We start from the raw sequence: 23,139 nt of genomic DNA, 5'->3' as shown, positions 1-23,139 counted from the left end.
GTCATATAGTGCTGAGTGCATCGACTACGCTACGGCCGTGTGGCTCGGCCCAGGCGGAGCCAATGTGTGCCGGTTAATTTCGTAAAATAGGTTGGAACGCCAATTAAGTGTTTGTTTATAATAAAATAAGTCATTTATTAATTCTTATGCAATTATTTATATGAAAATAAGTAATTCATAAAGATTGTACGCTAACAGAAACAATTTCTTAAAAGTAATCAAAACATGCCTTGAGAACCGGGAAGAACCGGGAATCCCGGTTCCGGCCATGCCCAGAACCGGGAAATGAAATTCTTGGTACCGGGACCGGTACTGCATGCCCTAGTCCGAACATTCTTATCCACTCAACCGTCCGGCCCGCGAGACTGTTTTCCTGTCAACCGTCCGGGTTTTTTTAGCGACGCACGCCCCGCGCAGCGCATTCACAATTTTCTACAAAAATTATAACTACACTGCCATACAATTTTTTTAGAGCTAACTATTTAGTTAGGCTACGTTGTCGCATCAAGAGAATTAGTAAATAATGCCGAAATATTCCGTTAGATGGCTCTGAAATCAATTCTTTCTTCCACCCCTTTGGATAGTAAGGTTCCCGCGGACGGTTAAGAGCATATTTTTTTCGGATACTATGCTATCGTCGGACGGTCAAGTGGTTATGATGTTTCTAAGTTACTGCTAGCATGACCCTTAAGGCACATGGGCATTCTAGAAAACTGTTGAGTACCATCGTCCATACTGTTAAATGGAAATGGGTGGACCTTACGCCGTTTATAATATTAATAAGGTACACTCATGTACAGTTAGTTAGGAGTGCTGCTGTTTGTACGTGACGCTATTTTCTAACACTACTCATAAATCTGAAAAGTTGGTAAGGGCACACAGAAAAGAAGTTCGCGAGACGACTTCAATGCATGGACATGTTTGGAAATAACCAACGTCAGTAATGTGGCTTTGCCCAGCAGTAACACAATAAAATAGGCATATACACATATTAACAGACATATATTATATTAATAGACATATTTAATAATTAAATAAATCACAATGTACAAACCTGATCTTCATCCTCATAATTCCTCACAAAATTAACATGATTGTTCATAGTAGGCGACTCCTCCCGCCTATAATCATGTATGCCGTTCCTCATCAGCGGCTGGGCGCGGTATATATGCTCCAAGTCTATCCCATTCGAGGTCGGTATAGTCCTGTGCATCACCAGGTTGTGCGGTATCTCGTCTAGCTTCGCCGTGCGGAGCGTGTTGGCTATGCTTGTCTGTAAGCTTTGGCCGTTGAGGGAGGTTAGGTTGAGGGAGATGCTAGAGGGGAGGGTGAGGGTAGGTGCGGGGGAGGGGAGGGAGTTCTGGAGGGAGCTCTGGATGTTGAGGCCGGAGGTCTGCACGCCGATCACGTTGGGTTGGCTGATGCTGTTCGTTTGTATGGTTGTGGTCCCGTTGCGGTTTTCCACCTGGGGATCAGAGTTTAATTGTAGAACATTCAGTAAAAAATAAGAAATTGCATTGACAGTTTTTTAACAATTGTACTGTTTTTTTAAGCAAAATGGGCAGTATAATTATATTTTGCATTTTAACAAATTTTATCGTTTTTAGGGTCCGTACCCAAAGGGTAAAAACGGGGCCTTGTGGAGTCTTAGTAGACTCCACACTGTCTGTCACCAGGCTGTATCTCATATACCGTGATATTTTTATTCAGATAAATGTCACCATATAAAATATTTTTGAATACCGGAAATCTGCACGTATCAAATAAACTAATAGCCCAAAACACATAAGTATACGTCAGGGGTCTTTAAACTTTTTGACGGGGGCCCATCCATTTTCTTTTTAAGGGCCAGATTGTATGGAATTTGGTTCACCGCGGGCCTGATGTGTTCGGCCAGCGAACCGTAGTTTGGAGACCCCAACATACATATGTACCGGTACATTGATTTGGTGTAAGTCACAGACAAAATATCCTCCAGACCGAGCATAGTCGCGCTACCCCCTCTGCCACGCATACGGTAATTTTACTCCATGTTCGAGTCGAAAGCGTCTTTGTGTGACGTCCGCGTCTTTGAACGGACCAATCACGGCACGGGATTTTGCTCAGCTCGTCCCGCGCACCCCCGCTATTTTGGCATCATTGGTTGCATGAAATAATTGCTCTAAACTCGGTCTAGAGGATTCCTAGTCTATGGTGTAAGTACCTGGTAATGGTAGGTAGGAGCCGGCGATACTCTTATAACGCTCGTGGCCACACTGTTGACGGGCGGGCTCACTCTGCCCGGCCGAACCAGTTCCGGCCTGGGAAAATATAGCAAAATACATTACTAAAGCTCTGGTTTCCTAGGAAAGTGGTGCAGTCATATACGACGTGGTGGACGAGATACACGCAGCGTACTATAAATGCAATGCGGGTACAATACAACGACGCGTTCAGGGTACTGTTGCGGCTGCCGCGATACTGCAGCGCGTCGGGCATGTTCGCCGACGCGCATGTGGACGGTTTCCACGCGACACTGCGCAAGCGCTGCGCCGCGACGCTCCGCAGGATTCGCGACAGCCGCCACAGTCTCCTGGCCGTAGTGGCAGGGAGATGGGATAGTGCATTAGTTAGGCACTGGACCTCCCAACATCTTAGTTTAGGTACTAATATAGTTATTTAAGTCTATTTTTAAGTTTGTTACTAACAACTATGGATTGAATCGTCCGAAATAAATGATTTCTATTTTTATTTTATTTTATTTATTTATATAGCGGTCGTAATATAGCGGTGAATGACGTCACTAGAACGTTGTCTATGTAAACCAAATGGCGCGGTTTCCTCGACGGCGGTGATTGACGCCGCAACGTCAAAAAGCGGTGCCGCCATTTATATGACGGTTGACGGTGTTGATAGTTTCGTGAACGTTTTAATTGATAACGGTGAAGCCATTTCTACTAAAATCTCAAATGCACCTTCTATACCACGAGATTTCAATAAATAATGATAGTCCATCATCCAAGTAAATTATATAAGCTGAATCCAGATCGTCCATTTTCTCTCCTGGGGGCCGATTTTTGAATTTCGAGTGTTCGATTTCGTCACTCGAAAATCGGTGAAAAACAGCGATAGAAATTGGGAATCAAGTGGTATTGACCACTCGTTTTTAATTCTATTAGTAGAATTTAAATGCCGGGTACTGGAGATATTATTGAACAAAATACACGAAATCGTGCGGTCGAAATTCAAAAATCGGCCCCCTGGATACGTTTCGTTTGACCTTGATGGCGGACGGTGTGTTATGACGCCGTGGAACTTTCCACATGTCCTCATCGTAAAGACGGCCGTCTTTTTGCGTCCGCTACATGACGGCCGCTATATGACGGCACCGCCATCCAAGGAAACCAGAGCTTAAGGAAGTTGATTACTTTCCACTTCGTATATCTTCACAGAGAAATGTGATTTCTAGCGGATTTCATATTGAAAGTCACCGTGACCAGGCGTGCTCACTCCGCGATTTCGTCGCTTTGCTACAGGTAGCTAAAGGTACATCCGTTCCACAGCAATTTTGGTGGATAGCCATCGCCACTTAGCGGCCATATCTGTCCTGATCGTAACAGACGCGGTTTGTTAGAGAGTGAGTCTTCTGTACCTAGTCTTCTGTGCCGTGACAGAAATGTCCGTGTTATAAGTGTAGCTGTACCTGATGAGATGAGGGTAGATGGCGGCCTGGTGTGGAGGCAGCGCCCTCGGCGGCTGCGGCGAGGAGATGGGCACGAACACGTTGCTGCGCAGCGCCGTGCCGGCCGGCGAGCCCGACGGAGACAGCCCGGGGCTGCCCGACCGCGAGCTGCCCAGGGATACTGCAACACATTTATATATTTTGAACACTATGCTCTGATAATATGATTCAAATTCCATTGGACACCACAACATGGCACACTAAAACTAGACATCGCGCTAGAGAAACTTGTCGTGGAGGCGTGAATAGTACATTATTGCAGAGGCCGGGAAAGGGCAATTCGTGGATGAGTTTCGATTCGACAAAGAAGACGAATCCACGAATTGCTATTCCTGCCGAGGCATATATAGTGCTTTTCTCCAAACATGCGAGGAAATAAGCTAAAATAATTATTATTTAAGCATCAAGCATCACTCAAATCAAACCTTCACATCCAAAATGTCAAAAACAATTTCCCTCTTTAATTAATTTTTAAAAGTTAAAGGCACAAACTTATTCTGCCATTCAGTACCATTCAATATTCGTTCATTCAATATAATTGCGCAATATAGTTTGTCAAACCAACTTTTCAGTCAGTAAGAACCAGGAAAACTACACCCATCCTTTTCTTTTGGGTGCTAGTACTAGTGTAAGACAAAGATAGTATGATTCTCTTTGTCTATGTTTGAAATGAGAAAGTCCTTTGACAAACTATGTAAGCTTTATGAACACGGATGAGATTTAAAAAAAATATAAAAATAATCTTTGATTTTATTAAGCAGTATTCGCACGATCATACACGTGAAATGATAGCTGATCGGGTCGTGTAGAAGCGGCTCGCGGCAATAATAATTGGCTGTTTGCGTTTTTTATTATTAAAAAGTAAAAAACACTACAGTAATAAGTTATTACTGTAGTGTTTTTTTACTTCCCGTCCGCTAGAACAGGACAGCGATAGTTTGATGTTTTTTAGTTAGAGTTTGACATTAACGAAGAACTTCCCGTACTATTTTTGCTACAGTAAGGTGAACATTTCCGAGCATATTGGAGAAAAAAATTATACTTAAGTAGAAAGTATCGTGGCGGCGCTGTAGTCGTAAGCTCGCATCTTTATAAACGCCTGCAACTTTTAATAGTTCTATCGTGCTAGACTCTAGATGTACTGCTGTACAGTCGCCATCAGATATATCGGAGCGGCGAAGGCGCTCACAAATATCGGAACACACCTCTACTGTCAGGGCGTTAGAGTGCATGTTCAGATATTGTGAACACCTTGGCCGCTCCGATATATCTGATGGCGACTGTACATACCCAGCATGTTGGCGGCCTCGGTCTCGTCCGGGTCGAAGCGGCCGGCCACGTGTCGGTAGCTGGGCGGAGTCGTGTCGGATTCGCGGGACGTTTCGTCGCCTTCCACGCCCGTGCCGCTGGATGATAGGGATTTACTGCTGCTTCTGTAACAAGGGCGTTATATTTTCAATTTCAGACCTACTTCATTTCTCACTTCACTCGACACACTAAATGCTACGCAGAGCTCTGTGCCAACGGTGTCTCTCCAGATATATCGACGCGCATTCGGCAAAATCCGATAGGAAAAAGCTTTATGTCCGCGCAATAAGAGCGAAAAAGCCGTCGACGCGTCGGCAGGCGCCGGCCGATGCGAGCCGAGCCGAACGACGACTTTTTATCTATTATTGCGCAGACATAAAGCTTTTTTTCTATCGGAATTTGCCGATTCCGCGTCGACATATGTGGGGTAACCCTTAGGCGACTTTGCCACGCCTCGCAAAGTCAGACGCCTTGAACAGAACCCGCGACGCTGGCTCTCCTTGGAGTAGAGCCGCCGCCATTGCTTCCCGTTGAAAGCTTCTTCTCTTTAAAGCCCCCTTCACTCGACACGAAACTTACCTCTGCTGCGCTGAACCCTGTGCCAACGGCGTGTTAGACGACCTTGCCACGCCTCGCAAAGACAGATGCCTTGAACAGAACCCGCGGCGCTGGCTCTCCTTGGAGCAGCCATCTTTGGAGCAGAGCCGCCGCCATTGCTTTCCGTTGAATTTCTTCCGGATGCCCGTCGGGGTGGACACGACATCGCCTTTCTTGTATTTGTGCGGGGTTGCCGCTTGAGATCTGAAACAATAAGTTGATGTTTTTACGATTTTTTCACAATAATTGACTCGTTACAAATATCCTTTATTGATATTAGAACGAAAATCAGTAACAAGTTTTTAAGTCTGTCTGTACCAGCGAATCGTTCTGAGTTTGGCAAGTTCTACTCGTCTTGCGAATGCATTTGGAAGTAAGCATTTATTGCACAGAACTATTAAGTACATGGTGAATTTTATTGGAAAGAGCTTACAATGTATCCAAGTTCAACTTTCCGCCGTCATAAGAAAATTGTGGGTAGAGTGCCAACGAATCTATTAGATATCGACAGATATGACCCGCCTCTGTGAGGACTTTTAATAAAGACAAAATGAGTTTTTTTTTTGGATGAGTTACTCGCGTACCTGGGAGTGGGGGGTTGAGATCGTGGTGTGATGCTGCGTTCCAGCAGACTGGAGGTGCTGCCGCGGCTCTGCAGACTGCTGCGTTTGCTGTTGCTGCAGTCTGTGAAAAACGAAACAGTTACTTATAAATATTATAATACAGCTTATTGTATGTATTCAGGATAAAAATATAACAACTAAGAGCGAAAAACCAAAAACTTATATAAATGTTACGTATTGGGTGGTGTCCTACTAACTGAAGCATATCTGATTTCTATGTTAAATGAAGTGAAATGAAATGTGAAGTGACATCATCATCAACAATATTATTTGCGGAGGAAAATTGGAAATAAGTCTGTTAAATATACTGGGTCAAGCAAATCTTGTCAGTAGCAAACGGCGGCAAATATGAAAAATCGTGGGTTAGCAACACTGTGTTCGAATAATTCGAAAATTGCGTGTCATCTGTGTTTTATCTGTGGAATGTGGATCGCGAATGACAGCCATCATCATTGTTTACGTTCGGAATCGATTCAAATTCAAGAGATATTTCTGCTGAGTTACCATTAAATACCAATATATTAAATAAGATTGTGCTTAATCAAAGCTAAGGTGCCTACAATGCCTACAGCGCCAACTGAGGAATCTAATAAAATATTAAAATCCAGTAGGACATCTACCTGCTGAAGCAATGATTTTAATCATACATTCTTGTTTAACGGCATAGTCCACTTCTAATTTTATTTTGAGATCTTTAAATTAGTTAATCATTTTTATCAACAACACACACCGCTTTTAAATTGTCCGTCCGTACCTATTAATAACAATTTCAAACATTTTCAATAGAGAATCCGCAACTGACAATTTGAATTGACGTACGTAATAGGGCGCGCTCGGCGGAAAAAAAGTTTTGGTTCGATGTACATTGTACATTGCTGCTTTTCTTAGCGCAATACTTCTCTTTGAGTGTTGCCCTACTTTAATTTGCTTTACATTGCTACTGACAAGATTTGCTTGACGCACTTTTTTTTTTATGATTGACTATCGGTAAAAGAGAAGCAGTTTAAAAATGCAAAAGCATACTAATAAAATTAAACCTACTGTCGGATCTAACTTCAAGGGTTTCTTCACATCCAGACAGATATACATATAAGAATCTTCTAAATCAAATTAAATCGTTAATAGCGAAACGCAAACTATGAGCAGAAACGTGTACAGTCACCTGCAATAATATGTCACACAAGGAAGGCCACAAAAATATCTGACACGATCTTATTTGTAGAGCCATAAGAGCGTGTCACATATTTTTGCGGCCTTCGGAGGGTAACATATTATTGCAGGTGACTGTACTAAACCGTCCGTAACAATTATAATAAACAGACATTTAGACATTATATTAGCTAAGCTAGCATATCATCCGCAAACTCAGACTAACTTCAGTCTAACTCTACCCACAGAACAATTAGTTTGTGCAAAGTTAGTGAACAGTGACGTCACAGTCATAGCCCACAGCCGTGTCACAGACTACACATTTTATGCGGATAGACTCGGGTATGCGAGCGGGATATGGCTATATACGTGTACACCGCTGTCTCGCTCACACACCGGAGCGGCGTGCGGTGTTACCGAACTGTGTCGAACGTATCAGTTCATCTTGAATAATTGCGTTAAACCCCCGGAGCGTGACCTTTGCGTTTTGTTATTTAAATTTAACGTACTATTGCTATTTGTTACATGGTCTGTGTCTAGATCAGATAGTATTTGCAGGTACTATTAACTAAAATAGTAGTTTGTTGCAAATACTAGCAAGTCTTCAGAGTTTTGTAATGTTGAGTAAATTACAAAACTCGGGTTTTCGACACTCTGTAACGGTGTATATTGTAAAATTATTTATTTTCAGTTTTATCTGCAATAAATTGCGTTTCTTTTTCTTTCCTTTTAATGTTTCCAATTTAAATTGTTTTTGAATTTATACATTCAATGGAATAAGATGCGATATGCGGATCTTGAAAGCGGAAGGCGTTGATAGTACTGATAAAATAAAATAACATTATTATTTTTTCTAGGTCAGCCTGATATGCAAAAATACAGCATAATAAGATAAACCATACATAACATAATACAAAGTTTCAATTTATCAGTTGAGTATCGGGTCGTATATTCAACCTTATATCCCTAATAATAAAGTCCTCTCTGCGTAGTTCATCGTCTTACAGTAGTCATCAAAGGGCCCCCTCGCGACGTCCACAGAAACATTAGATAGTCATCCTTACGTCTCTGACAATAGAGTGGCTTCTACAACTCACCCATATGCGCCTGGTCGGGGAACATAATGTCCTCCCTGCGTAGCTCGTCGTCGCTCTCGCAGTAGTCATCGAAGGGCCTCTTGCGCAGCTCGTCCATGGAGCCGTTTGAGAGGGCCCCGACGGTGACTACGGGCCCGGCGCCGAGCGGCGACGATGTGTAGAAGTTTTCGCTCATCTGTGAAAAAAGTTGGCATTATTATAATGGAAATAGTGGCAATCTTGTCTAATATTATCTGTATTTATAGCTACAAGTCGAGTAAGAAATATATCAATATTATAGGGCAGCTTTCCGAAAGAGTAGCTACTATTTTCTGGCGCAAGAAATGTAATCAGATCCTGAATGAATAAAATAGACGCTGGCTGTTAATACTGCCGGCGAGTACTTTTCCCGAGAGAAAAACTTGTTCATCGTTTCTCGACTACTGCCGTTCGGATAGCTGCCTAAAGTAAAAAAGATGCACTCGTCTAATAAAGTATACAAGAGCTATGCTTGGCACTAAGTAGACCTCTAAAGTCTTAGCTTGGACTGAGTATAAAAACAGCGTCGAAGCCTAAAACGCTCAGTAAACCGTTAAGCGGCGTCACTGTTTCTTTCACCAAGGCCTTACTGTGGCACGTGTAACTCCGTGTCATGTCCCCTCGTTGTACAGGCGGCCATTTTGAAATCTAAAGGACGTATGTCACTAACAGTTAAAATAGGCGAGACAAAAACTGAGATTTTACACCGATTTTCATTCTGGTATAACAAAATGAATAATGTCACAAACCATTTTTCATTTCGATATCATTCAAGAACCTTTCGGCTAACCTTAATTTAAAAATTATCGATAAAACAAGTAACCGTCAAAACTATTTTTAGATAGCTACACACTTTTATTGCCGACTGTACTTTCTCTCCTTTGCATGTCTATCAAGTACTTCTCGAGACCTTTCAAATGAGTCTAAACTCAATGGGTTTATGTTTTTCCATCGAAGAGTTCCTTTGGCTACCTTTCGACTGCAACATCAGTACGGATATGATGGTCGTATTTGTCTACGTAACAGCGTGATAAAACGGTGTCCGTCTCTTTCTATCCTGCAGAGTTAAAAAGTGACAGTTGTTTTATCACATGGATAAATGTGGATAAAGCGATCCATAATAGGCTTGCAGATCAGCTCCATGTTAGCATATTATTGCATTGTCATCGGAAATATGCGAACTTTCAGCTCAATCAGACACCCTGAAGTGGTTCAAATTTAAGTTACAAGATTTGAAGCACCATAGGTACAAAGAGATACATATATAGGTTTATACGCAGTGAAGCTAATTAAAAGTCTGTAATATGTTTCTAACGTAATATACGACTCCATATTAAAATGATTTGTCATAGTGACCATCATTCGATGCGAGAGGTATATATAGGTATATACATCATGTCTTTTAAAATATTTACAAATTGTCATTCATTTGACAGTGGGGACGGGTCGTGTATGTATTAACAATCGCGATACGTCTACATTTAAAATCACAAATAGTTTTCCCTTATTGCGTTGCGGTCGCACCGCAACCTACTATATTTATATATGGCATCAATAATAATATTCAACATAGTGTAAAATTCCTAATATTAGGACTACCTTTTCCTATTTAATTGAGCTCACTAGGACCTGTCCCTGCGGTGCGGATAAAAAAAAGAAAAGGACCGGATCGTCGGGTTAAAATCGTTTCTCCGTAACGTAAAGACCGCCGCTCCATAGTAATCATAGCTTTGGCTTATCATGACTAATTCAGACACGTCGTCACTTGTTTTGACCTGCCGACCGCTCGTTTATTTTGGTACGATATTTGACTAGTCCCTATAAATGCTTATACCTACTCTGTTAGATAAGACTAGAGGATACTTAAGTGTAACATTGGCCAGTTTTTATGGATACCAGCTTAGGGTGGTATTCCTCCTGTCCAATTTCTTTGTCCAATGTGCATTGTGTCTCACTCTCTCATTAAGCAAAATACGAGACGCAAATACACATTTGATTGGACAGATGGAATACCACTCTTACATGAAATTGAAGTGATTAAAGCGCACACATACACACTTGCAACGCTCTTATTAGGCCAGCACCAAAGAGAGGTCCTTTTTCCCTAGTCCAAATTTGCTAAGTATAAATAAAATAAGCTCGTTTTAATAATAATACATTTTATAGAATAGTGTAAGAGCCATAAAATCCGGTAGACAGAAGTTAGCAATGAGTCACGGATAGGAACGCCCGATGTCGCAGTTGCGTCATTCTCGTAACTAGCCGTTACGATGCGATACCGAGCCCTGGGGTCTTTCATAATTATAGAAAAAATGCTCTTTTTAGCCTATGTGTGTGTCCCACTCCTGGGCAAAGGCCTCCCCTCTCCCCTACCAATCCTGCCTAAGCTGAGCAGGACGATACATCGTCGTAGGGTTGCACTGGAAGCCAAGACAACCAGCTAAGTTTCAGAGGCGACCAGAGTACGGATATGATGGTCGTTCTCGTCTACGTGACAGCGTGATAAAACGGTGTCCGTCACTTTCTATCCCACGGTGTTAAAAAGTGACAGTTATTTTATCACGTGGAGATAGATAGATAAAGCCATCCATAATACGCCGGCTCTGTGCGATATTTGTGTCAGTCAAGTGAGTGTAAAATGTTCTATTTCTATGTAATGTTAGTAAAAATTACAAAATAATTATGTGGTTACATTTGTAAACAATACACTTGAAGAATTTCATCCTATCAATGAGAGCTAATACGATCTCGAGCGTCGCTAACTCATTCGTGGAATTACGTTAGCAGGAAATATGTGAATGGAATTCAGTCTTATTGAATGTAAGAAGTAAATATGTTGTTGATGATGTCACCGCAAATTTACTGAAATACAGTCGTAGTAGTTTTATGCTTAGGTATACCTATAATAGGTATAATTGTAGATCTCGGTTTTTTAATAATTTGAAATTTTGAAAATCCTAATGTCAATGCATATGGGCGTCGCGCACCCGAGCTACATACATCGCTGTCATCGCCATTGTTAGTAGCTCGGTACACGTCAAAGGCCGGACCACTGTTACTTTCTACGCAGTGATAACGACGTGACAACCAACTAGAGTACCTAGCTAAAAGTCACCATACAACCAACTAGAGTGCCTTACTAAAAGTCACCATTGGGCGAAAGAAACTTGTGTACCAAGTACTGCATGTTGAATCCTAAGGCCCCTGGCAAAGTGGAACTGTAAACGATGTGTTACTCTTAGGCTATAAGGTTTAGAGTAATTTAGAAAATAGCTTTTCTCAAACATGCAATGAAATATTGATGTTATGTTCCTTATAATAGGCTGCGAAGTATGACGTTTCAGGTTCGGCTAGGACAAGAGGTATTTAATGGAATTTCATACAAATCTTGCAGGCCTAGGCCGGCAAAGTCCTCTTTTTTAATTTCCATTTCACAGATATTTGTGACACAGCATCGTGGCATTCAGCCATTAAAAAAAACTAGAGGCAGTATTTGATTTATGGTTCGTAATGTCACTCTGCCACTACGCCTATAAAAAAAAAAAAAAAAACAATGTTTGCTACAATTTGCAGTTTTATTTGTATAAAATCAACATGAACTTAATAAATAATACATTATTAACCAAATTCTGTAATTTTAAATTACAAATTTAACTACACAAATAAATACATTTAAAATATTTCATCTAAACGTTAGCGGTAAAAAGGTCTACTCAAACACGCGTAGTTATTTTTTTAAATTGTTATGGAGGCAAAGTTGAAAATTTTTCATTCTGTATTTCTGTTTTATTGGATTTATGGTGCCTTGTTGATTTTTTTACTTTAATATGAGTCCCGACAAAATAATGAAATTAATTTTAATTGTAATCCTAGGAGTTGGAATTGGCAGCGTAACCAGAATTGATTTTAAATAACTTGCTGCCTCTGCCGCCAAGTCAAAGACGAAGTATATATATGGTTGCTTATGGCAATTTTATTATTTTAGAATCTAAGAAAAATGGCTTACAGTTTATTAGAAACAGTTTTGTGGCATATTTTAAAGAAATAAAAGTAACTACAAAATCGTGAACACTGTGGAAATTATACTTATTTTCTCCATGCATAAAGCAACGATGTATGTGAAACATGATATCAACATGAAAGACTATGTAAACTTTGTGACGAAAACGACAGTCAGACGGATACAAGGCGAAAAAATCAAAGATACATGAAAATATACGGGAAAATATAAAGATATAGGTACGTGTTTAGTTATATTTTGAGTGTAGTTTACTTTTAGTTTTTTCTATAAATAAAACTTGGGTTTCGTGGATTTTTTATTTTATTTATTTCATTGCATGTTTGAGAAAAGCACTATACATACCTCGGCGGGAAATGGGGTTGCCCGCGCTCAGACCTATCCGGCCTCGCTTCGCTCGGCCGTCTATATGTCTTCGGCCGGCAACCCCTTTTGTCCCGGCCTCTGTAGTAATGTACTATTAATACCTGCATAGGCACCAACACTCGTTGTGAGTGCATGGTGGCAGCGTGTGAGCCAGCGTCCTCCAGCTCGTCGGCCCAAGGAGGCTGCAGCAGGCGGATGTCTGCTCGCTTTACCTCCACGGATTCCTTGCAAATGCCGTCTACCTGCTGGGGAAACAACATCATCATATTAATGACTCCTCTACAGTCTACACTCTCGGCGATGATACACGATGACTGGCGGGCACGATAGTGTAGAGGGCATACTAGGCAGTCCTCGCCACTCATCGTCTATCATCGCCTGCGACCCGTAAGTTGTCGGGTTTTTGGCCACGCATCAAAAGGAATCAAGGGAATAGCCAAGTGGTTGCGTTGTAGAGGCGATCATGTGGACGCTTGCACGATCTTGCCGATGATACTATCAACCATGATCATCTATGACATTATGATCATGATCACCTATGATCATCGCCGATAGTGTGGAGGAGGCATAGTAGAATATCTATGACAGGAGTCCGAATACAAAGCGCTCCAACAGGGGCTGTGGAAAGCTTTTTTATAAAGAAAATTTTTCGTCATCTTTTCAACCAAAATTTCAAAGGGGTCCGAAAAATGTGATGTTCCTCAAGATCCTGGGATAAGTATGGACAAATTTACTACTTCCTGCTGATCCTTTCATGTTAGACAGGGTGTCAAATTAAGACGAGATAAAGCTTCTGTTCCCAGGAACCAAAAACCTGATTTTAGATATGTAAATTTTGCATTCCAGGATATTTAAAACATTTTAACAAGAGGCGGCTTGGTAACATTGTTCAGTTGGACATCTTTTGGATACACTGTACAAGATATCACTTACCTTAACTCTTATCCTAATCGGCGAACTAAGCACTTCCACAACAAGTCCTTCCACAAAAACGTTTTGCACACTCTCCCGGCTCGGATCCGTGGTCCTCACCACACATGGCGACCCTATCAGCAGATGGTTGAGTAGCGGGCTCGCGTCACTGATAACATCGTATTTGTTGGCCCCGAAAATGTCGTTGTAGACGATCGGGCTTTGCTCCTGACCGTCGAGTTCTACAACAACCTTGCAGCCTTCCGCCTGTCTTATAACTCCAGGGATATAAAGTCTATGCTGCTTGGCTAAGACTCTATGGTCTCTCCATTCGGACAGGTCGATGTTTGGATAAAGAGAGAACTTCATGTCCTGTGGCGGTGACGGTTGGATTGGCGAAGGCTGCATAGGTGGAGGGTATATCTGCGGATGGTACTCCTGGGGCGCAGAGACGACAACGTTGTTGACATTATTCGTGCAAGTTCTCTCCATTTCTTCGAGTTCTGAAGGGTCGAACTTGCGTTTCTTGGGGAGGCGCGAGGCCTGCGCCGGTTGGGCCTGGCCGCTGCTGGCGGTGCCGGGATTGGTGGGGTTGGCCATGGTGATGGACGTTGGGCAGGAGGCCTGGGATAGGCTCACTGTGCCCACGCTACTGATCACTGAGGCGGGTATCTGGAACAAGTAGAAAGAGGATGGATTACTTTGAGAGCGATATATGGCACGTTTTTTAACTAGTTTGGCGCGCCTATTTACGCTTTAAAAAAATGCAGATTGTGTACGTTTCCACTACGAAAATATAAAGAAGTATGACGCAGAAATTGGGATAAGCCCACTGGACGAACATGTGGGTAACAACGCAAGTTTGTCATCACTATTGTGAATTATTTCGATGGCGATTAATTATTATGGATAAGCAAAAGGCAACATTTATATTTATGCCTAATAGCATCATTAAGTTATATTATAAATTCTTAGCGTAGGTTTATATTAAAATTTCTGTGTATCTGCAACAATTTATATTTCATAATTACTAAGTATGTTAAAACTTATCTCTCGTTGTAGTCGTACTATCTTAGCGTAACACATAGTTTTAAATTAATCATTGTTTGAATAAAGCATATTTTATGTAGATACAATAATCACATTAAAATATTTCTATTATGAAACGAAATTCCAAAAGGCTGACTTATCGTCATTATCTAGACTTTTATTGCTCGATTGTAATATTATAATATATTAGAGCAGTAGCATCCGAGCATCGATATCTCACGCCATATGTATGCGTCATACTACACCAAAGACAAGTTAATTAAGACTGTCAACCTTATACAAATTAATACAAAAGAATTGATGTGAGCTATACTAGTTAACATAAAATTAATTTTAGGTCTCAGCTTTCTCAATTTTTGAAAAGTCTGTCCTATGCTCCCCGAAATTTTATGTCATGCAAAGAGTTTTTTATATAATTATACGATATTTAGAACTATTTAAATTGCAACTTTGCACGCAGAGCCTACAGTCTGTATTATTTACTTGTCTCTGGTACACACAGACACACGCAGATATATGCGCCGGATTTCCCCGAATTAACGACATATATATTTTCCTCACGTACACTTTACCTGTAAACTATATCTCGCAAAAACCAGCTATTAGCGCTATTACTCAATCGTCTTAAGAATAGGTTTAAGGCAGTTTAGCTATAAAATGAATAGACATCTTAAATCTCTTTGTCACTTATCGTTATGTCATTTTATGATACATCTACAGTAGATAAAAATCACGAACGTACACAGCAAACTGTACGACCAAAACGTGGGCGACTGAGTGAGCTACAGAATTGCTTCACATTTTAATTAGGTTAATAATACCTAAATCTTGGGTTCCAGACCACTTTTTCTAGCCTCCTATGTTGCTCGATAGTATGGTTCAATTTTGATTAAAGGTGACAGTCCATTTCCAATGACAGCTGCACTACTGTTCATTTTACTATGGAAATTGACAATAACGGCGACGCGTTCAGTACCGGTAGTGCAGCTGCGGTTAGAAATGGAATGTTACCATAAGGCTGTGATACGCTGCTCTCTCGAGGCTCTCTTAGATAGCCACCTGTCATATGAAACTACGTCTACAATTTTGAAGCTCGAAAACCGATGCATTTGGGAGAAACCCTGGAGCAGGGGCGTAGAGTGAACACCTGGAAGGAAAGGATAGTTTCGTGCAAGAAACACACCTGGTCATCAATGTCCGGGTAGAGCGCGTTTGAAGCACGAAACCGATAGATTTGGGAGCTAAGGGACATCTGGAGCAGGGGCGTAGAGTGAACACCTGGAATAGGATAGTTTCTTGCAAGAAACACACCTGGTCATCAATGTCCGGGTAGAGCGCGTGCAGGCGCCGGGGGTGCGCGGGGGCGGCGGCGGAGGGCTGCGGCTGCGGGGCGCCGCCCGCGGCGGCTCGCTGCATGCCCGCCTACTGCCCAGTCATTGTGGCCGTGATCCTGTTGGGAAAATACACGTTAATAGGGTTCAATTCGTTTTGTATTAGGGTGGTATTCCACCTGTTCAATTTCTTTGTATAATGTCATTGCGTCTGACTCTCTCATTGAGCAAAATGTGAGACAAAATATATATGGGACCAATATATTGGACATTATAATGTTTTTGAAATAAAAGCGCATATGACGGACGTGATAGAAATATTCGCTGACGACAGTGTCGACCAAATACATACGCAATAATTTTTGGCGCCTAAAAGTGGTCTGGAAGTGATCGCTTTTTAGCAATAAGACCGCCTGCTGTTTCCCTCTACTTGTGTTGCTGTTTTATTTCTGCATTGTTTTCTTCTATTGAGGTATAAGGTATAATAAAGAGTACATAATTATTTGTATTGTATTGTAGGTATGTGTTTTTGAAGAAACATAGGTAAGTATTACTAGTATGTTCCTAAAGTCGCCACACATAACTACAACGTTCTAACTATAACGTCGGAACGTTCAGATATTTATGCGCATCTTGGCTGCTCCGATTTATGTGAATGACTATTATATCAGTGAGCCGGAACACACACTCAAAGAATGAGCCTTATACGTCAGTCAGCAAAAAAATGGCGAAGCAGACAAATTGGTAAACAGGTTCTTACTGCCTTAACTTTAAAGGTGTGTTTAGATAATTTCGAACATCTTGTCCTCCGCCCAGCTATTGCTGACTGGACATTATATACCGTTATTCCAAGAATTACGGTCTAAATTGATCCCGGCGATAAGACCGCTTTACAATTTAGAGTTGTACCTTAAACTTAATTCACTATAAAAATCTAATTATAAACGTGACAAATCGTGTAAATCTAATTACAAACATGTATGTGTAAACATTACATTATTATAAACTATGTGAGGTGTTCAATGAAGAGTATTGTATTGTACAAACTATAATAGTACTTCACAACTTGTCCATAAGGGCCCCCCCACATCTGGCGTCTTTCGAGCGTCGGCGTCTACAATTCTATGGCCGACGTCGGCGCAGCGTCGACGCAACTGCGCAGCGACGTCATTTTCCATAGCGCTGGACCGACGCCGACAGACGCCGACGCTCGAAAGACGCCAGATGTGGAGGGCCCTAACAGACAATTCATTTAAAAACGTTGCATGCTCTGAGGCCACAAGCTGCCTATTGCAATGAGTCAACGCGCTTTTGTTTACGCGGAAACTATAGTACGAGTGAACAGGACCCCTATTCGACAAGCGACGTTTGACGTATCGTGTTGATCTCCCGTTGATGTGGGAAAAATCATAAGTTCTCAAATTAGTAGAAGCGCCGGCCGCAAATTTTCTAACCGACTTGATACCACGATGAAATGCACAATGGTTTCCCATAAAAGTGATGCTAAGTCCGAATTCGATAGTCTGCCACGGCGGAACTTGCCGAAAGTACGAAAAAGAAGGCCACTTCCGGTGCGAAAAAAGGGGGCTGATTTAACCCATCTGATACCGAAATAATAGTTATGGCAGCAGTTAGAAATTTACATGTAGACACATAAAAGCGAAGTCTGCCAGTATTTTTTTTGCCGGAAGTGCTTGGCAGACGCTCTCAAAGGTGGCCAACGGGACCCCTAATTTAACCCATCTGATACCACCATGAAACCAATTCCAGTCGGTAGGTATGAACCCTCATGTCAGGAATATATAAGTCTGCCAAGGCTTGTCCTGCCGAAACACCTTGGCAGACGAGATTATGTAAGCAAGGTCGGCATCGGTTACCCTACACTAACCCATCTGATACCACCATGAAACCAATTCCAGTCGGTAGGTACGAACCCCCATTTTAGGAATATATAAGTCTGCCAAGGTTTTTCCTGCCGAAACACCTTGGCAGACGAGATTATAAACAAGATGACCATCGGTTACCGTACACTAACCCATCTGATACCGCCATGAAACCAATTCCAGTCGGTAGGTATGAACCCTCATTTCAGGAATATATAAGTCTGCCAAGGCTTTTCCTGCCGTAACACCACGGCAGACGAGATTATGTAAGCAAGGTCGGCATCGGTTACCCTACACTAACCCATCTGATACCACCATGAAACCAATTCCAGTCGGTAGGTATGAACCCCCATTTTAGAAATATATAAGTCTGCCAAGGTTTTTCCTGCCGAAACACCTTGGCAGACGAGATTATAAGCAAGATGACCATCGGTTACCGTACACTAACCCATCTGATACCACCATGAAACCAATTCTAGTCGGTAGGTATGAACCCTCATTTCACCTTGACAGACGAGATTATGTAAGCAGCATCCACATACGAGGGATCCGTATTTTGGGATTATACAGATTACGGACATTATTAATAGCTGTAGGCTTATTTATTACTTTATGCTTATACATATTTGTATATTATTATGTTATTAATCAAATATATTTATAATTTATTAAACCTAAACTTAATACATTGGGAATTCATTACCTGCTTACGGCAGTAGTAGGGATAAGTGGGTGAGTTCTGGCTCACTGAGCCAGGCCAACAGTCCCTCCCCCTTTTTTCCCTTGTTGAGGCCCTGCAACCTTGCCTTGAACCCAAACTAATGTCATTGTAGCTCGAATCTAACCTAATTTATTTTTATTGCTTTTAGAATATTTCAATTATCTACTTTTGCAAAGTTAAATGTTGAAATCTCTATTTCGAAAAATGGAATTTTAATGTGACTTTAACACGTTCACTGCGTTACGGGGGCTTTAAGCCCCGTACGATGTCATCATTCAGTGCGAGGGCGCACACATTTTACTACTTTGGAAGTCTCTCGCGCAAACTATTCAGTTTCGAAATAAATGATATTAGAAACCTCAATATCATAAGCGATAAGACCGCCTGTTGTTACCTCTATTGTCTTTGTTTATGTTATTGTCCATTTATTGTAAACTAAGTGTATGTGAGGCGTGCAATAAAGAGTATTGTATTGTATCATTTTTGAAGACCTATCCATAGATACCCCACACGTATGGGTTTAATGAAAAAGACATTTTAAGTTTCAGTTCTAAGTATGGGGGACCCCCAAAATTTATTGTTTTTTTTCTATTTTTGTGTTGAAATCTTAATGCGGTTCACAGAATACATCTACTTACCAAGTTTCAACAGTTCTTATAGTTTCGGAAAAAAGTGGCTGTGACATACGGACGGACAGACAGACAGACATGACGAATCTATAAGGGTTCCGTTTTTTGCCATTTGGCTACGGAACCCTAAAAAGGAGGTATTAATTCGGTTTTTTAATGTTTAATATCTCCGTCATTTCGGGATCGATTTTGAAAATTATTTTTTTAGTTGAGTTGTAACTTGTAAGTATATACATACAGATTGGTTCCGTCTTTGTCAAAACCCAGTTCTGATGGTGAGATTTATGAGGAATCGAGGGCACTCTTCAAATCTTGTAAGGGTGGTTCACGTTTGTATGGGAAAAATTCAAACTCTAGCTAGAAGAAGCGGCACCCCCTCATTTTGTTACACTTATTATGTTGACAAAATACGCCAAGTTTGTAATCTTACAATCTTAACTACAAGGGGGTGCTCAAAAAACTTTGAAATTTTTCAAATTGTATGAAATAAATAAAAAATAAGTTACTATTTTTTTGATTTTTATGTAAGTAGTAGTTTTCACATTATTTGAAAGTGTGATTTAAAAGATATTATTTTGAAAGAAAATGTTTTTCTACTTCAAAACTTAAACATCACATGTGCAAATAGTGTGAAACCAGATATTTAAATAAAATTCTGAATCATAAATACTCTTTTTGTTGGGTTTCAAACAACATACAAAATTTCAACGTGGTTAAGCACCCCCTTGTATAGTTCGTTTTTTTTAGCATTAGAAAGAACTTGCAAGAAGGTAAGCGATCTTAGCATGTCTTTTAATTGAAAAACGCTTTTCAAAATTCAAAAATTATTACTTATGAAAGCAGACGAATATAAATGATCGTACTAGATTAATATATGTTACATATACTCGCGTGCAAAAGTATTGCATCACTTTGCATTTTTTCAACTGCACCCAATAATTTTGTAAACCGGTTATTTTCCATTAATTATTTTAATGGGATCATGTCCCTTGAAGTTTTAGCTTTACGAAAAGTTAAAAACATGGAAAACGGCCCAGTATTTTTCAAATTATCGGCATTTTCCCGATTTGTGAGCGGTTTCGCGTTATCACGCGCACGAGTTGCGCTACCCTTGACCCCTATAAAACGGGGGGTAGGGGAGGGGTTGTTATCAGTCACTTATCAAAAGTTGACCGGTACACATCTCCGCATATTTTCCCGTGAAGAAGACCTGTGAAAAATGGAAATCACTGAAGCTGAAGTCCGCCAAGTCGTCCAGCTCCTGCAAGAGGGGCGTAGCCAACGTTCAGTAGCTGCCACGCTGAATTTAAGTCAATCTACAGTTTGCAGAGTTTACCAGAGTTTCCAACGGACTGGATCCTTTACTTCAAGACGCGCGGCCGCAAAAAGTATACATCAGAGGGGCTTCATTGTCACAACATCTCTCCGAGATCGACACCTGACAAGCGTTGCCATCCAGCAGCGTCTGCGTGAGATACGAGGAGTGGCTGCCAGTGAGTGGACAATAAGAAGAAGACTCAAGAAAGCGAACTTGACACCCAGGAGGCCTGCAACAGGGCCCAGATTGCTGGCGCGACACCGTACAGCCCGAAGATAGTTTGCAGAAAATCATATGGACTGGACCATTGAGCAATGGACCCCAGTTCTCTTCTCGGACGAGTGCAGAATATGTTTGAATGGATGTGACCGAAGAGGAAGAGTCTACAGAAGGCCAGAAGAACGGTTCGCCCAATGTTGCTTCTCCGAAAGGGTCGCCTATGGCGGTGGATCCGTGATGTTCTGGGGCGGCGTTTCCTACGACGCGCGAACAGAGCTGGTTTTCGTGCCTGGCGGGGGCCGTGGCGGTGGATTGACCGCTGCAAAATACATTACTGACATCCTGGAGGAACATGTTGTTCCTTATGCCGGTATTTTTGATGAGGGGTTCATCCTAATGCAGGATAATGCCCGTGTCATACCGCTAGGGCCACCGCAGCCTACCTTCTCGAAGTGGGCATTGACACCATGGACTGGCCAGCGATGAGCCTGGACCTTAACCCCATTGAACACGTGTGAAAAGGAAGATTCGGAAGCGGAATCCTGCCCCGGCCAATGTTGAGGAGCTGAAGGGAGCCTTGCTGGTGGAGTGGGACGCTATTCCAAAAGATTTCATTAGAAAATTAATTAGGTCTATGAAAAACCGCTTGATTTGTGTGAGGAGGGCTAGGGGTGGCAACACCAGGTATTAATTTAATAATAATAATTTATTTTGTATTAAATAAATGACTTTTATTCTTAACTTTCCTAAATTTATTTGTCGACCATTATCTCGCTACTTTCAGTTTCTGATTTTTTTTAGTCTTCAGATTTGAAATTTCATTAAATTTCCCAATTTTCTAATGCGTTAGATTATAAGCTTTCAGTTGATATCAAAATTTTCAGAATCGGCTCTAGAATTACAAAGATATTGGGTGCGGACGAAAAAATGCAAAGTGATGCAATACTTTTGCACGCGAGTGTATTTGCCGTAACTTATTTTTAAAATGTGTTTTTCAATTAAAAGACACATCAAGATTGTTTACCTAATTTCTAATGCTAAAAAAAACGAAGTATAGTTGAGATAAATTAAGAAACTTGGTGTATTTTATCAACATAATAAGTGTAACAAAATAAGGGGGAGCCCCTTAGGAAAAAAAATGTTTTTTGAACCACCCTAACATATAGTGATACTGGTGTATTTTAAACAAACCAAGCATTTACATTCAGAATTGTGACATTTGATGAAGTGAAACTGCTGATGATGATCAGAATGGAACTCTTCAACGACGCATAGCTCATGTTTGGGGATTTGTCCTCTTCGTTATGTTTGTTAAGCACGTTAGATTTTTAAGTAATATTATCGTGAAGCTCAAGTTCTGATGATGGGATCCATAAGGAATCGAGGGAACTCTACAAATCTTAATGGCATTGTATAGTGACTCTTGTATTTTCATCAGGCAAACAAGGATTTACATTAAGAACAGTGGCATTTGATGAAGTGGTATTGCTGATGGTGATCAGAACGGAACTCCTCGACGACTTGTCTTTTTCTAATTGATTGTTAAGCAAGTTACCCCACTGGCAAAACAAGCAAGATTTTGAATTCGACTTCTACCTGAACCTGGACCCGGACGCGGACCCGGACTCGAGATCGCGAATTCGGACACGGACCCGTTTTCTATTTGGTTGGTGTAAATGGAGTTGGTGAATTTTTTGATTAATTCGGGCGAAAACTGGAAGGTTAGGTATCATAAAATGTTCATGAAGAGAAATTGTAAGAGATGGTATCATTACCAACAACTGTGGAAAATACTGTTTAGTTACTCTTTATTTAAAAATAGCAAACTCAAATTGCATGATTTCATTCGTTTTCTCCACTGTACACAGAATAAGGTAATGATGTTTAGACTAGACAAAAAAAATCAAAATCGCTCTCCTTCTTGATGCCACTGGCAAATCATATTACTTTTTGGCAACCGGGTTTTTTAACCTAATTAGACCCCGCTGAATCCGAATTTGCCGGTTGCTCGATCGAAATCTTGACCGGAAGTGAGATATTTGACATTAAAGGTCCGTTTTTTTCGTTTTTCGTAAATAACTCTTAAACGGTGGTGCATAGCAAAAAATCGGGGGGCACGGCAGTGCCCCCGCCAAGTCGAGCGCGAAGCAAACACTGCCGTACCATCCTTTACTGGAAC

The 23,139-nt window shown here is 41.1% G+C and overlaps 1 protein-coding gene across 4 annotated transcripts in view; it reads right to left on the bottom strand.

The window, feature by feature from the left end:
• The window catches only part of LOC134668576 (uncharacterized), a 62,615-nt gene that overhangs the window by 24,145 nt on the left and 15,331 nt on the right, over window positions 1–23,139 (bottom strand). For all 4 annotated transcript variants that reach the window (XM_063526039.1, XM_063526021.1, XM_063526035.1 and 1 more), the window contains exons 2-11: window positions 16,171–16,309; window positions 13,831–14,481; window positions 12,999–13,142; window positions 8,496–8,670; window positions 6,211–6,310; window positions 5,609–5,830; window positions 5,012–5,154; window positions 3,683–3,842; window positions 2,204–2,300; window positions 1,055–1,465 (exon numbers count right to left, since the gene is read on the bottom strand). In XM_063526039.1, the coding sequence (XP_063382109.1) occupies window positions 1,055–1,465; window positions 2,204–2,300; window positions 3,683–3,842; window positions 5,012–5,154; window positions 5,609–5,830; window positions 6,211–6,310; window positions 8,496–8,670; window positions 12,999–13,142; window positions 13,831–14,481; window positions 16,171–16,275 (2,208 nt within the window). In that variant the 5' untranslated portion in view covers window positions 16,276–16,309. The remainder of the gene's footprint in view (window positions 1–1,054; window positions 1,466–2,203; window positions 2,301–3,682; window positions 3,843–5,011; window positions 5,155–5,608; window positions 5,831–6,210; window positions 6,311–8,495; window positions 8,671–12,998; window positions 13,143–13,830; window positions 14,482–16,170; window positions 16,310–23,139) is intronic.

The sequence above is a fragment of the Cydia fagiglandana genome, chromosome 1, assembly GCF_963556715.1.
Source record: "Cydia fagiglandana chromosome 1, ilCydFagi1.1, whole genome shotgun sequence".
Taxonomy (NCBI): domain Eukaryota; kingdom Metazoa; phylum Arthropoda; class Insecta; order Lepidoptera; family Tortricidae; genus Cydia; species Cydia fagiglandana.
The sequence above is the reverse complement of the archived record's forward strand: the minus strand, read 5'-3'. Positions and strand labels throughout refer to the sequence as shown.